This window comes from Cebus imitator, unplaced genomic scaffold, assembly GCF_001604975.1.
Source record: "Cebus imitator isolate Cc_AM_T3 unplaced genomic scaffold, Cebus_imitator-1.0 Scaffold85, whole genome shotgun sequence".
NCBI lineage: Eukaryota > Metazoa > Chordata > Mammalia > Primates > Cebidae > Cebus > Cebus imitator.
In genome coordinates this window covers 4206052-4221572 of record NW_016107400.1, presented here as the reverse complement: position 1 = coordinate 4221572, position 15521 = coordinate 4206052, and the positions used below count along the sequence as shown (strand labels likewise).

At 44.6% G+C, this 15521-nt stretch overlaps 1 protein-coding gene across 2 annotated transcripts in view; it reads left to right on the top strand.

The window, feature by feature from the left end:
- Window positions 1–639: 639 nt before the first annotated feature.
- The window catches only part of ZP2 (zona pellucida glycoprotein 2), a 15920-nt gene continuing 1038 nt past the window's right edge, over window positions 640–15521 (top strand). The window contains exons 1-17 of one of the 2 annotated variants that reach the window (XM_017534348.2): window positions 640–832; window positions 923–1011; window positions 2313–2396; window positions 2779–2873; window positions 5436–5588; window positions 6629–6673; window positions 6815–6979; window positions 7989–8085; window positions 8182–8363; window positions 9135–9261; window positions 10086–10273; window positions 10355–10446; window positions 10858–10982; window positions 11130–11319; window positions 14044–14179; window positions 14256–14352; window positions 15050–15130. In XM_017534348.2, the coding sequence (XP_017389837.1) occupies window positions 771–832; window positions 923–1011; window positions 2313–2396; window positions 2779–2873; window positions 5436–5588; window positions 6629–6673; window positions 6815–6979; window positions 7989–8085; window positions 8182–8363; window positions 9135–9261; window positions 10086–10273; window positions 10355–10446; window positions 10858–10982; window positions 11130–11319; window positions 14044–14179; window positions 14256–14352; window positions 15050–15130 (2008 nt within the window). In that variant the 5' untranslated portion in view covers window positions 640–770. The remainder of the gene's footprint in view (window positions 833–922; window positions 1012–2312; window positions 2397–2778; window positions 2874–5435; window positions 5589–6628; window positions 6674–6814; window positions 6980–7988; window positions 8086–8181; window positions 8364–9134; window positions 9262–10085; window positions 10274–10354; window positions 10447–10857; window positions 10983–11129; window positions 11320–14043; window positions 14180–14255; window positions 14353–15049; window positions 15131–15521) is intronic. The other variant, XM_017534349.2, reaches the window with a different exon arrangement.

Genomic DNA, 15521 nt, shown 5'->3' with positions numbered 1-15521 from the left:
ACAGCTTCATTAATTATTTTAAAGACACTTCATGTGTATTATCAGGGTGACTTCTGCAGTAGCCAGGAGACTAGATGTTACTTAAAGGTTTTAGGTTAGGCGCAACAGCTCACGCCTACAGTCCCAACACTTTGGGAGGCTGAGGTGGGTGGATCACCTAGGTAAGGAGTTTGAGACCAGCCTGACCAGCATGGTGAAACCCGTCTCTACTAAAAATACAAAAATTAGCCAAGCGTGGTGGTGCGTACCTGTAATTCCAGTACTCAGGAGGCTGAGGTAGGAGAATTGCTTGAACCCAGGAGGTGGAGGTTGCAGTGAGCTGAGATCGCACTAGTACACTTTAGCCTGGGTGACAGAGTAAAACTGTGTCTCAAAAAAGAAGCTTAGTTGTGTGAACAAGACTTGTTTTTTTCCCTCAATAAAGCCCATGATTCTCTTTCACTCTACATTTCAGTTGTAAATCATTTGCTCAAAAGATCCTAATTTTCCCCCAAAGGTATAGGGAAAACACCAGTTCACTCACCTGGAGCTGATTGCAGGGAACTCTGATTTCATGCCTGGCCCACAGGGGCAGCTGGCCGAACACCCAGTGCAAGCTGTCAGGAATCAGAGAGGCCACTTCCTTCCCCAGTCCTTTCTTTTCAGCTGGGAGAATGGGAGAAGATTCAGGTGCCCCCAATGGGGAGTGGGTGTGGATGGTACCGGCTTCCTGATATAAAGACACAGAGCAGCCCACCCTCTGCCTGGTTGATCCGCTAGTGCCTTCTGCTATGGCGTCCAAGCAGAGAGGATACTCTTGGAGTCCCCCAGGCTGGTTCAGTGCAGGCTGGAGGTGAGTAATTCTGGAAGCAGAGGGAGCGGGTAGGATACCTTTGTTTGTTGAAGTCCATTCTTCCTTAACTATCCCCCTGTCTTTTTCCAGCACTTACAGGTCGATTTCTCTTTTCTTCACCCTTGTGACTTCAGTGAACTCAATAGGTGTTTCTCAGTTGGTAAATCCCGCCTTTCCAGGTATGACACTTGGGTGAGGGAAGTCCTCTTAGCAGAGAAAACAGGTTGCAGCTGGAGGGCCTAGCCGGCCAAGAAACACAAGCCTGGCTCAGACAACCTCCATTCACCCCTTTTTTACCTTGGTTAGGTTACTGGATTATTTCTCTGCTAATCTGTAGACTTACTATCCCTGCTAAATGAAAGAATTCAAAAAAACACCTGCACTGCCTTCTAGTCCCTCACTGCCTGAAGCTTTATGGTATCCACAGAACAGCAAGCCACAACACTAAGCCCTCATCTTTAGGAGCAGCAATTCTTCAAAAAAAAATTTTTTAAGACCAAGTCTTGCCCCTTATCTGACACTCTGCAACCTCTGGCTCAAGTGAATGTCAAGTGAGTAGCTCTGTAATCCCAGAACTTTAGGAGGCCGAAGCAGGTGGATCACCTGAGATCAGGAGTTCGAGACCAGCCTGGCCGATGTGGTGAAACCCTGTCTCTACTAAAAATACAAACATTAGCCAGGCGTAGTGGTGGGCACCTGTAACTCCAGCTACTTGAGAGGCCAAGACCAGGGAATTGCTTGAACCTGGGAGGCGAGGCTTCAGTGAGCTGAGATTGCAACATTGCACTCCAGCTTGGGTGACAGACTCCATCTTTNTCATTTTTTTTTGTGAATATGTGTAAGCCATTTTTCTTTCCGAAAATAGTATTTTTATTTAATTAATTAATTTATTTTTTAGACAGAGTCTCCCTGTGTTGCCCAGGCTGGAGTAGCGCAGTGGCACAATCTCGGCTCTGCAACCTCCGCCTCCCAGGTTCATGAGATTCTCCTATCTCAGCCTCCGGAGTAGCTGGGATTGCAGGTTTGTACCACCATGCCTGGCTGCTTTTTTGTATTTTTAGTAGAGATGAGGTTTCACCGTGTTAGCCAGGATCTCCTGACCCCGTGATCCGCCCGCCTCAGCCTCCCAAAATGCTGGGATTACAGGAATGAGCCACTGCGCCCAGCTGGCTTCTTTTAACTTCAATTTGCAAAACCTATTGACAAAGCTTTTGTCAGTTTTTCGGACCTGCTTCCGTCATCTCCACCGTCAAGGTGTTGACCTGGCTCCTTCAGAAAGCCTCAGTGCCTGATACTTTCCTTACAATTCTTGGCATATTACATTGTCATTGTCTTGCTTGTTTGTGAGCTCTCTTAGGGTAGGGGACAATCCTTGCCTCTCTCATCTGGCATCCTTCCCATCCAAGAGGAGTCTATACATTTTTGTAGGAGTTGCATCTTTTATGGCTCAAAGCCCCAAAATGCTTCCTTTGCTCTCTAGGCACTGTCATTTGCGATGAAAGAGGAATAACAGTGGAGTTCTGGAGCAGTCCTGGCACCAAGAAATGGCATGCATCTGTGGTGGGTAGGTAATGTGTGTTATCTCATCACAGTCCTGATTAGCAGGGAGCTTTTGGCTTGGGCCAATCCTGTTTGGGGAGCAAAGTACCCAAACTCCTACAGCAATGGCATCCAACTCCCATGATGCCATGGGGTACCTGATTTGCATGAGGCCACCCAGCATGGAAGACCTGTCTTCTTTGAAAGTGTGTCTTACATCAGCATCTCTGGGGAAACTGCTGGTTGCAAGTCCTAGTATCCCAAAGCTAAAGTCTTATCACCGAGTTGGGGCAGAAGTGAAGGGACTGAAATGCCTTAGAAATGGTCTAGTAGTCTTGATTCTGCAGCTTTGGACTGTCGCTGAAATGTACTCAGCCCTCCTGTCTAACCTGCTCTGGCTTTGGCAGATCCCTTTGGTCTTGACATGCCAAACTGCCCTTACCTCCTGGACCCAGAAAAGCTCACCATGAGGGCTACCTATGATAACTGTACCAGAAGAGTGGTAAGTAGTTGCTTTGGGCAGTACTTGGGGAAGCACATAGTAACCTATAGTTACTGGTCGTAAACTTGGCTAAGAACTTGTGCTTTGGAGTAAAGCAGTGGCTCTCGACCAAGGGGGTGGTGTCTTGTGTCTGGCTCTTTTTTTCTATTATCTGTCCAAGCTTGGCATGGGGCCTCACACCTGTAATCTCAGCACTTTGGGAGGCCAAGGCGGGTGGATCAGCTGAGGTCAGGAGTTCAAGACCACCCTGACCAACATGGTGAAACCTCATCACTAGTAAAAATACAAAAAATGAGCTGGGTGTGGTGGTAGTCACCTGTAATCCCAGCTACCTGAGAGGCCAAGACAGAATGACTTAAACCTTGGAGGTGGAAGTTGCAGTGAGCCAAGATTACACTCCAGCCTGGGCAGCAAGAGTGAAACTCCATTAAAAAAAAAAAAAAATCTGTCCAGAGGACATTTGGCAACACCTAGAAACATCGCTGGCTATCACAACTGGGAGTAGAAGAGTTGCTACTGGCATCTAGTGGGTACAAGCCAAGGATGCTGGCAGACAACCAACAATACCCAAGATGCTTCATCATAATCGAATTACCAGGCCTGAGATATCAGTGTTGAGGATCAGAAACCCTGCTCTTTCAGTACTTGAGCCCTTGAGCCCCGGCTCCACCACTACTTGGGAGTAATTTCCAGCAAGTTATCTAGCCCTTTCAAGCCTCTGCCCATTAGAAGATGAGAGTCATGGTACCTGCTCCGTGGGGTAATTAAAGACACTGACGTTCTAGAGATTAAGATCTGGTTCCAAATGTGGATACAACACATGCTGAAACATTAGCTATTTTGATCTGTAAACCCTCACGTGAGATGGAAGGCTATTTTGGTGCTAGCAAATAGAAAACACTACTGTTATAGAAACAGGTGTTAAAAGGCAAACAGCAGCTAAGCAGTAAGGGTTTTTCTATTGCCAAGCAACAGTTTTGCCCAATTAGGAATATTAGGAGCAATAAAAGCAACCTGTCTAAGCAGAAGCTAGCAAGTTGTAGTTTGGAAGGTTTGGATGTAATTGACTAGTTGGGACATAGGCCTGGGTGAGTTCTGGGAATCTGCATGCCTAACAGTCTACACCATCTGATTCCGGTACAAGTAGTCAGCTGTATAAACTTTGTGCAGATACATTTTTAGACGCTACTCTGTAAACAGGCTTGAACTGTAAGTCATATGGTCCACTAAGGCCCTCTATGATCAGCCAATGAAGTAATCATATGTCCTTCATGAAAAATCCAGTCATTTCTTTCTAAAACAGACCTTCTTAACCATAGAGGGCGCAGAGTTGCATTCTTAGACCCAGGGACTGCCAACCGTAACCTGTGGATGGCCAAATCCAGTCCATGGCCTCTTTCTGAGATAGGCTTACTTTGTAGCTCAGGCTGGAAAAGCAGTTGCTGCAATCGTGGCTGACTGCAGCCTGGAACTGCTAGGCTCAATGGATTCTCCCGCCTCAGGCTTCCAACTAGCTGCGGCTACAGGCATGCAATACTATGCTCGTCTAATCTTTGTCTTGTAGAGATGGGGGTCTCACCATGTTGTCCAGGCTGGCCTCAAACTTCTGGCCTCAAGGGATCCTCCCACCTCAGCCTCCCAAAGCACTGGGATTATAGACATGGGCCACTGTGCCTAGTTCCATGGCTGCTTTTTGTTTGTCTTCAAACTAAGAACAGGTTTCATCTTAATCTTGAGATGGGGTCTCACTCTGTTGCCCAGGCTGAAGTGCAGTAGTGTGATCTCAGCTCACTGCAACTCCCACCTCCTGGGCTCAAACAATCCCCTACCCTATGGCTCAGTACCACCTCAGCCTCCCCGGGGGCTGGGACCACAGGCACACACCACCATTCCCAGTTAACTTGTATTTTTTTTTTTTTGGTAGAAATAGGGTCTTCCTATGCTGCCCAGGCTGACCTTGAACTTCTGAGCTCAAGCAATCCACCTGCCTTGGCCTCCCAAAGTGCTGGGGTTACAGGCATGAGCCACCATGCCCACAGAGCATAAACTTAAAAACTTTATCTTTTTAAGTTCTCTTAAAGAAATACGTTATGTACTTTATGTGGCCCACAGAGTCTGAAAGAGTTGCTAATATATAATGGAAAAAGGTTGGCTGATCCTGCCTTTATACTGAGTTTCCTAAGGTCAGGGGTAATAGCAAAGGTAGCTCTAGCCAGCACAATTGCAGCTACTTAAGTGCTTAATAAGTATTCACATAACCTGGGTAGAAGCCCTATATCAACTCCATTCAGCCAGGACCATGGTATTGAGACATAGGGTAGACATAAGAGAAAAAGAAACGGAACTCCATTTCCTGATGCTAAAACCGGCCTATCAGCATGAGTCTTCACTAACAAATTGCAGTGGGCTAGCTAATCTCCTGGTAGAGGAATGAAGTGCCTTCCAGTACTTGTGGTATTGGCAACTTTAAGGGTTTTGCCACTCAGGTGGGTCAGATGGTATTCTAGAATCCCATGGAGGTACCAGCACTTACTCTGTTCCCACTATGCTATTGGTACACAGCATGGTGGACACCAGATGACCCTCAAGTTCATGAATGACGGTGCTGCTGTAAGACACAGAGCTGTCATGTACCAGTTCTTCTGTCCAGCTATGCAGGTAGAAGAGACCCAAGGGCTTTCAGCAGCTACAACCTGCAAAAAGGATTCAATGTCTGTGAGTGAAACGGGCTGACTACTTGAAGTATACGGCTATTGCAGGGGAAATGTGATGTTCTAACCAGGGCTGGGCTTAGAAATTGGACCAGGATTTAATCCTGTACTTGCCGATTTTCTGTGTGATGATGGTTTAACCACCCTGAGGCCTTGTTTCCAAGTCCAAAATGATAGAACAATCATGTTAACTCATAGGGTGGCTCTAAGAATTGGCTGAGTGTATACATGATACTTGGCACATGGGAATAGAAAGGGTTTTATTGGTAGTTATACTCACACTAATCATCTGACAAATGGAATGTGTGCCATGTTCCAGGTCCTACCCCAGAGGCTAAGATGCAATAAGCAAACAAAACAGCCCAGTCGCATCTTCAGGGATTTATAGTCTAACATGGCTAATGTCAACAATGGACAACAAAAAATAACACTGACATAAAAGCAACACCATAATAATGATAGAACTGCATGGCTTTACATAGTACCTGATTTCTGTGGACACAGGTGAAAGGGTGAATGTTTAAGGACTGTGTTCCAGCCGGGGGCGGTGGCTCACGCAGTAATCTCAGCACTTTGGTAGGCTGAGGCAGGTGGATCACCTGAGGTCAGGAGTTCAAGACCAGCCCAACCAATATGGTGAAACCCTGTCTCTGCTAAATACAAAAAATTAGCTGGGTGTGGTGGTACATGCCTATAATCCCAGCTACTTGGGAGGCTGAGGCAGGAGAATTGCTTGAACCCAGGAGGCGGCGGTTGCAGTGAGCTGAGATTGCACCATTGCACCGCAGCCTGGGTGGCAAGTGCAAAACTGTCTCAGAAAAAAAGCATCCCAGCTTAGAACTGGAAAGGAGCTTAGATCTTCCAACTGCCTCTTGGGATCAGAATGACATCTACGGGCTCAGTCAGGATTCATGTGCTTTTTCCACTGCATCCCACAACCAGGCTTCTTGGTGTGATAACTACACAGCAATTTCTCTGACAGGTGACATGAATTCAGAAACATCCACCTCCAAATCAAAGTCTTACATCACAATTCTCTTCCAGTTTTCCTTGCCACGGATCTTCTCTGGTTTGGCTGATGCCACTCAGGTATGAAAGCAAATTTTAAAAATCAGACCATAACCTTTAGTTCTGTTAAAGGTGATATTACCTTTAACCTGATCAATCATTAGACTACTAGAGACTTGGTTAAGTGAGCACCAGCACCCTAAACAAAGCTTTTGACTTCAGCAGACAGAAGTTCAGATGGGATGGAGCATTGAGGTTGGTGATGGTGCAAAAGCCAAAACTCTGACCCTGTCGGAAGCTATGATGGAAGGCTTCAATCTCCTATTTGACAACAACAGGATGACCTTCTACGTGCCATTCAATGCCACTGGCGTGACTCACTATATGGTAGGTGTGGAGTCTTTCTTTGTACTACCAAAGCCTAGGCCAGTATTCCTAAATTCAAGCATGATCTCAATCATGTCTTCACATTAACTTACAATACAACCCATTCAAGCATTTTAATGCCTATTAAGTACCAAACACTTTCCTGGGTATTCATGCCTGTAATCCCAGCACTTTGGAAGGGCTGAGGTGGGCAGATCACTTGAGGTCAGGAGTTTGAGACCAGCCTCGTCAACATAGTGAAACCCTGTTTCTACTAAAAATACAAAAAAATTAGCTGGGTGAGGTGGTGCATACCTATAATCCCAGCTACTCGGGAGGCCGAGGTTAGAGAATCGTTTGAACCTGTGAGGTGGACGTGGCAGTGAGCCAAGATGGTGCCACTGTACTCCAGCCTAGGCAACAGAGTAAGACTCTTTTTCAAAAAAATAGACATGATCCTTACCTCAATCTGGTCTCTTTTTCATAGTCTTAAATCTATAGAACAACATAGAATAGGCATATTCCTAAAAGCTTTATGGATTAACAGGTTCTGTTTGGGTTATTGTCGTCCTATCTTTTATAGCAAGTATTGGTGCTTTCCAGGCCAATAGTCTGAATACTATACTAAATAAATTCATCTGTTAAAGTACCTAGGACAGATCCTGACACATAAGGGCTCAAACATCAACCACTTCAAGAATAGTCCTATTTTCCATTAAGAACACAAATGGATTGAGGCTTAAAAACATTGTCTGGCTGCTGATACTTTAAAATAGTCATGGAGTAAGGACAAATCTTAGCTGCCCAGAAGTGACTGGCTACAGGTGATCTAGACAGCACTCTTCCAGATGTTAGAACAAGGATTAAAACTAGTATACCTCCAGAACAGTCATTGGACAAACACCTAAATCCTACTTGTGTCCAGGTAGTGATCAGTACTTGAATAGTTGCTTGCCAAAATGATGCTTACTGGTTAGAGACTCAAGTTACCATTTTTTTTTTTGAAGTTCACTGTTATTTATCCCCGTAGCAAGGTAACAGTCATCTCTACATGGTGTCTCTGAAGCTTACATTTATAGCTCCTGGGCAGAAGGTGATCTTCTCTTCACGAGCTATTTGTGCACCAGGTAAGGTCCCAGATAGCTGCCACTTCAGTGTGGGAGACGTTGTCGTAGAAGCTTAATCAAGGCTGGCAATTGGCATTTTGCTGTCATTCCTTCCAGATCCTGTGACCTGCAATGCCACACACATGACTGTCACCATACCAGAGTTTCCTGGGAAGCTTAAGTCTGTGAGCTTTAGAAACCAGAACATTGAAGTGAGCCAGTTGTATGACAGTGGAATTGATCTAGAAGCAACAGATGGCACAAAATTGCATTTCAGCAAAACTCTGCTCGAAACGAAAGTATGTTCAATTATCAACCACTGAACTCCACAGAGTCCTGACTTGAAGTACGCTGTTGTGGGTAGTCCTGATACAGCTGATAACTTGCCCATAAACTAATTACCAACATAACAGATTCAGACTCCAGAAGGCCTCATTTGATCATCTTGTATAAGTGAAATATCAAGTAACTGAAGTTCATTCTCTAACACGAAACCTCTTTAACCTCTGTCATGAAAAATCGTTTAAGTCTTAAAATTGTCTAAGCCCCCAACTGAGCAGTAACAACTACCTGTCAAATACCTAATGGCGAACCTGTCCTGGTCAATGAACAGGACACCTTAATCTAAACAAAAGGGTCCCATACTGTCACTGTTGAGGTTAGTCTTCACTAGAACTGCCAGGGAAACCAGAGAATAACCTTAGGTTGGGGGTACATGTTATGCAATAGCATTTTATAACATCTGTAGAGTCCTTTTGACTCAGACCTGGCTTGGCAGAGGATTCCACTATTGTTTGGAATTTGATCTGTTAATTCAAGCTTTAGTGCCTAGTACAAAGAGTACAGTGCTGGGTACTCCAGGGCATGAGTTTAAAGCAATAAATCTCCTGCCTGGGGATGCATCCAGATCTGAGGAAGTGATAGGGTATCTCTTGTTTTGGTTTAAAGGGAAGCCAGATAAGTCTGGAATGTGTCCTGCAAGTATTCAGTGGACTTCCTTCCTGCCCCCTGTGATGGTTCCAGACCCCAGCAGACTATGGCTGCTAATTGACATTCTTTTCTCATTTCAGTTGTCTGAAAAATGCCTAGTCCATCAGTTCTACTTAGCTTCACTCAAGCTGACCTTTCTCCTCCCGCTGGAGACGGTATCCATGGTGATCTATGCTGAGTGTCTCTGCGAGTCACCAGTTTCCATAGGTAAAGGCCTTTTATTAAAATCATATTCTACCTTTTCTCTCCCTTAGTTCTTTTTGTAGGAAAAAATGTATAGAAGGTCACATTCGGATGTATTGCTTACAGATTGAAGAAACTAAAGAGTAGACAGATTAGAAACAGTCTAACTGCTATGATGGGGTCCTAACTATAAGATTTTAAGATCTTTACATAGGTAGATCTCATGGTAACTGCTCCATGGTTAAGCAGTTTAGATATTTTGGCTTAGGAGCCTGAGCCTACCATCTAGGTAAGAATGTTCAAATATCTAATTAGGATTAAAAGTTTAAGTTTCTTCCTCCCCAAACTCCTGCAAATTCTTAAAGGAATAGAGTGAGTATCTCTAGTTGAGCATTGCCTCCACCCTGTGCTTCTGTTTAATCTGATCTGCACAGGTCAAGCCACATAGGGAAAATAAGTTCCTGCTTCAGTTTGTCCCCAAACTACTCAGGATTTGTGAGTATACAAAGAAAGGATGCAATAACATAGGTGCTGTACTTAAAAACACGTTAAGTTTAATCTTAAGTCACTTCTGCCCTTCATCAGGATTCTCACTGGTCTTATGTAGCACTTCTTCCTACATTTCCTGGTCCCTCCTTTGGATGAAAAGTTCTACTCTTACACAGAGCAGTTAACTTCAGCTCCCCTTGTAATTCAAGCTACTGATCAAGGTGTCCTCACAAAGACTTTAAGACAGATTCTGAAGCCTCCTGCTACGATAGAATCTCTCCCTTGTAACACATCAGGTTGGGAGAAGACAGTGTAATGGCAGACAACCTTGTTTTCTCTAAACCTTCACTGCTGTCTAGTTACAGGGGAGCAGTGCACCCAGGATGGGTTTATGGACTTTGAGGTTTACAGCCACCAAACACAACCAGCCCTCGACCTGGGTACTCTGAGGGTGGGAAACTCATCCTGCCAGCCTGTCTTCGAGGCCCAGTCCCAGTGGCTGATACGGTTCCACATACCCCTGAATGGATGTGGAACAAGATATAAGGTTAGTACTGGCCAGATGGTATGAGGTTAAGACTCATCTTTGACATAACTGGCTGTTAATCCACTTTCTCTGACATTTAAGTTTGAAGATGATAAAGTCATCTATGAAAATGAAATACATGCTCACTGGATGGATCTTCCTCCAAGCAAAATATCTAGAGACAGTGAGTTCAGGTGGGATACAATTGCTATTTGATTCTTAAGCTCTAGTTTAAACTCAAGCAATTTTTTTTTTTTTTTTAAAGAGAGAGAATCTAGCTCTGTCACCAAGGTGGAGTATAGTGGTGTGATCTCGGCTCACTACAACCTCTGCCTCCTGGGTTCAAGCGATTCTCCTGCCTCCACCTCCCCAGTAGCTGGGACTGCAGGCGTGTGCCACCATGCCTAGCTAATTTTTATATTTTTAGTAGAGCCATGGTTTCATCATGTTGGTCAGGCTGATCTCGATCTCTTGACCTTGTGATCCACCTGCCTCAGCCTCCCAAAGTGCTGGGATTACAGGCGTGAGCCACTGTACTTGGCCCTAACTCAAGCAATTTTTTAACCTAAAATTCTCTGTACCCTACCTCCTCCAAACTCTTACAGAATGACAGTGAAGTGTTCCTACAGCAGGAATGACATGCCACTAAACATCAATGTTGAAAGTCTTACTCCTCCAGTGGCCTCAGTGAGGTCAGGTCCATTTACCTTAATCCTGCAAAGCTACCCAGGTAAGAGACTGCAGTCTGTGAAATCGCTTAAATATTCTTGAACTCCTCCCTAAAATGAACTTCCTGATACTACCAGACTAACAGAGCAGTGATGACCTGTGAATATGTGTTGCAACCGTCAACTACTTGAATACCATTCAATTTCAGGTAATTCCTACGAACAGCCTTATGAGAACAATGAGTACCCTCTAGTTAGATTTCTTCGCCAACCAATTTACATGGAAGTGAGAGTCCTAAACAGGGATGACCCCAACATCAAGCTGGTCTTAGATGACTGCTGGGCAACGTCCACCATGGATCCAGAATCTCTCCCCAAGTGGAACATTGTTGTGGATGGGTAGGTGCTCCCTGTACTATCGAGTTGCCCTGCTAATCCATCTGAACTTGCCAGTGACGGGAATAAACCCTCTTGGGCTTCAGAAGGGCATTCAGTCATGTGAGACCCTGATGTAGTCCTTGTTTTCTAATCAGGACTTGTGTTGCCTTCTGGGTTTTTTTGTTTGTTTTTCTGAGATGGGGTCTCAGCCTGTCACCCAGGCAGGAGTGCAGTGGTATGATCTTGGTTCACTATAGCCTCTGCCTCCTGGGTTCAAGCAATTCTTCTACCTCAGCCTCCTGGGTAGCTGGGATCATAGGGGTGTGCCACCAAACCCAGCTAACTTTTGGATTCTTTGTAGAGACAGGGTTTCGCCACATTTGCCAGGCTGGTCTTGAACTCCTAACCTCAGGTGATCCACCCACCTCAGCTTCTCACAGTGCTGGGATTACAGGTGTGAGCCACCATGCTTGGCCATGTGCTGCCTTCCAATCACCTTTCAATCTTAAGAAATGAGATCTTCCCCAGCCCCAGAAAGTCTAGCTCTAATACAGATTCATTGTCTGAAAAGACTGATCTCTAGTCTCTATCCATCTGTTGAACAACCACCATGTGCCAGGCCCAGTGCCACGTATTCCACATCCACTAGTTGTACTAGTCATATTACTTCATGAAGAAACCCCAAGCCTGCTGCCTAAATAACCACCCCAAAGCAATACCTAAGCAATGGAGCTTGGATTAGAAATACCCATCTGACTCTAGAATCTGAACCCTATGAGGCTCTGAGGTTGTAGCCACACACTTGTACATATAGGTGTTCATCCTCATTGCTCTGCTGCCAGGTTCTATCCTACTGGATCTCACTCATTCTTATGGAGGAATAGTCTGCACTTAGCTAGAACTGCACCTTTGCTTTCTTGAAGCTGTGGTAGCTCAGTTGCTAAGCTTTATCTTTTTTTTTTTTTTTGAGATGATGTCTCACTCTGTCACCCAGGCTGGAGTGCTGTGGCGTAATCTCAGCTCACTGCAGCCTCTATCTCCCAGGTTCAAGTGATCCTTATGCCTCAGCCTCCTGATTAGCTGCGATTACAGGCACATGCCACCACAGTTGTCTAATTTTTGTTTACTTTTTTTTTGAGACAGTCTCACTGTCGCCAGGCTGGAGTGCAGTGGCACGGTCTGAGCTCACTGCAACCCTGCAAGCAACTCTTTGCCTCAGCCTCCTGAGTAGCTGGGATTACAGGCTCCTGCCACCATGCCTGGCTAATTTTTTCATATTTTTAGTAGAGATGGGGTTTCACCATCTTGGCCAGGTTGGTCTTGAAGTCCTGACCTCATGATCCACCCACCTAAGCCTCCCAAAGTGCTGGGATTACAGGCATGAGCCACCGTGCCCCGCCTCAGTTGCTAAGCTCTTAACTTTGGGTATACTCCAACCTCGGGACTGTGAGTGGCCAGTGCATCCACACAGCTGATTCCTGTACCTCACTGAAGACAGTGTTCCCCCTTATCCATGAGGATGACCCTACTTTCCCTTCGCCCTGGTTTATCTCTTCTTTCCTAGGTTATTATATTTACTACCTAACTTGCTATGTTCTTTATAGCATCATTCACCTGCTGGCACATAAAACTATAAAACATAAAACTACTTGTCACCAACATGCACTGCCTGAGATACAATCATATTTCTTTTCCATGGGTACATTCTTATGGAGTTTGTAAGATGTTTTGAAATAGGCATGCAGTATGAAATAAGCACATCATAGAAAACTGAGTATTCATCCCCTCATTCATCATTTGAGTTATATGCCACCCAATCACACTTAGTCATTTAAAAATACATACATACATATATATATATATGATTTTTTTTAGATGGAGTTTTGCTCTTGTCGCCCCAGTTGGAGTGCAATGGTGCAATCTCGGCTCACTGTGACCTCCACCTCCTGGGTTGGAATGATTCTCCTCTCTCAGCCTCCTGAGTAGGTGTGATTACAGGCGACTGCCACCATGCCCAACCAATTTTTGTATATTTAATAGCAATGGGGTTTCATCATGTTGGCCAGGCTTGTCTCAAACTCCTGACCTCAGGTGATCCACCCACGTTGGCCTCTCAAGTGCTAGGATTACAGGTGTGAGCCACCGTGCCTGGCCTATAATTTATTATTGACTATAGTTGCCCAACTGCACTATCAAATAATATATTATTCTATTTTGTTTTGTACCCATTAACCATCTCTCCATCACCCCCCAGGGCCTCTCTACCATTCCTAGCCTCTGGTAATCATCCTTCTATTCTCTGTCCATAAGTTCAACTGTTTCAGTTCTTAGCTCCCACAAATAAGTGAACATGTGATGCTTTTCTTTCTGTGCCTGGCTCATTTCACTTAACATAATCTCTAGTTCCACCATATTGTTGGAAATAACTGGATCTCATTCTTTTTAATAGAATGGTCATATTTGGAAAGAAGCCAGTAGTGTCTCCTGAAATGATATAACTTGTACTTATCCTTTAGTTGGAAAATGGGTACTGCTAAAAGAGTTAAAATATAACTAGCATATATAACTTACAACTTCATAGGTATTATAGGTCAGGTATGAAATGCTGAATAAAACAAAGGTGCTGGTAGAAGGTAAATATGGTAACAGCCCTGAAGACATGACATGTGACTAAATCTGGGCAGATGTTGAATTTGACTCCAGGATGCGTGTGACTGACATCCCTTCCTGGTGTATACCTCCTAGCTGTGCATACAACCTGGACAACTACCTGACTACCTTCCATCCAGTCGGCTCCTCCGTGACCCATCCTGATCACTATCAGAGGTTTGACGTGAAGGCTTTTGCCTTTGTATCAGAAGCCCACATGCTCTCTAGCCTGGTAAGTGATTCAGAAGTCATCAGGGACAGGTTAAATGTTAGTGCATGGATTCCACTTCACGCTCTTCTGTCTCCAGGTCTACTTCCACTGCAGTGTCTTAATCTGCAATCGACTCTCTCCTGACTCCCCTCTGTGTTCTGTGACCTGCCCTGTGTCATCTAGGCACAAGCGAGGTAAAAACTTCACATCCCTGTTTCTGTGATTCTAATTCAAAGCAAAGTAAGTATCAACTTTTTGGAATAGATGATCTTAAGGACAAGTATGACTAATTCTTTACTTAGTGCCAAGAGCTCTTGTTGTCTCAGTCAAAACTTCTTGGCCCACTCTACCTTACTCATGTGATGGGTCTAAGATGAATAGGTTCTTGTCTAGTTCTATAGACAAGTTCTTTAAGAATCAATCTTTTTTTTTTTTTTTTAAGACTGAGTTTCACTCTTGTTGCCCAGGCTGGAGTGCAATGGTGTGATCTTGACTTGCCACAACCTCCGCCTCCTGAGTTCAAGCGATTCTCCTGCCTCAGCCTCCTGAGTAGCAGGGATTATAGGCACATGCCACCATGCCTGGATAATTTTGTATTTTTAGTAGAGTTGAGGTTTCTCCATGTTGGCCAAGCTGGTCTCAATCTCCTGACCTCAGTTGATCCACCCACCTCAGCATTCCAAAGTGCTGGGATTACAGACGCAAGCCACCACACCTGACCCCAAGAATCCAACCCATTTTTACAGTAAAGGGCATAACCTCTCCTGCAAAGGCAGGACAAAAGACATGAACTAGATATCCCAGAGAGCTTCTGCTTCTAAGCATCCCATTGACACACGTATTGAACCACTATTCCAGAGGCCAAACACAAACTCAATTGTCTGTCTCCAGACACAGGGACCACTGAAGCAAAGACAATGACAGTCAGTCTCCCGGGACCCATTCTCCTGTTGTCAGATGACTCATTCAGAGGTATGGACCTAAAGCCTGGAGTACTTCCTGGATTCAAGTTCTTGGCTTTTTATGCCAAGAGGTCAATGCTTACATATACCATGTACCTGTGGTAAGTCTAAACAATAGAAGAATAAAAGGCTGTCTCCCTTCCCAGAGGTAGGCTTATATTAAGTCTGTGTACCCTCCGAGAAATCACTTCAAAGCCAATGGGATCATATCTTCTACCTACTGATCCAGAGCTTGGTCTCTAACCTGTTTTATCTACCTTATATCTGTACAAAGAGCCATATAGGATTCTACATGGCTCTACCTTAGTTATGATCCTCATTCATGGATATCTATAGGTTATGGTTATTTCCAATTTTGTCCTCAGTCCATATTGGAATCCTTTTTTTTTTTTTTTTTTTTT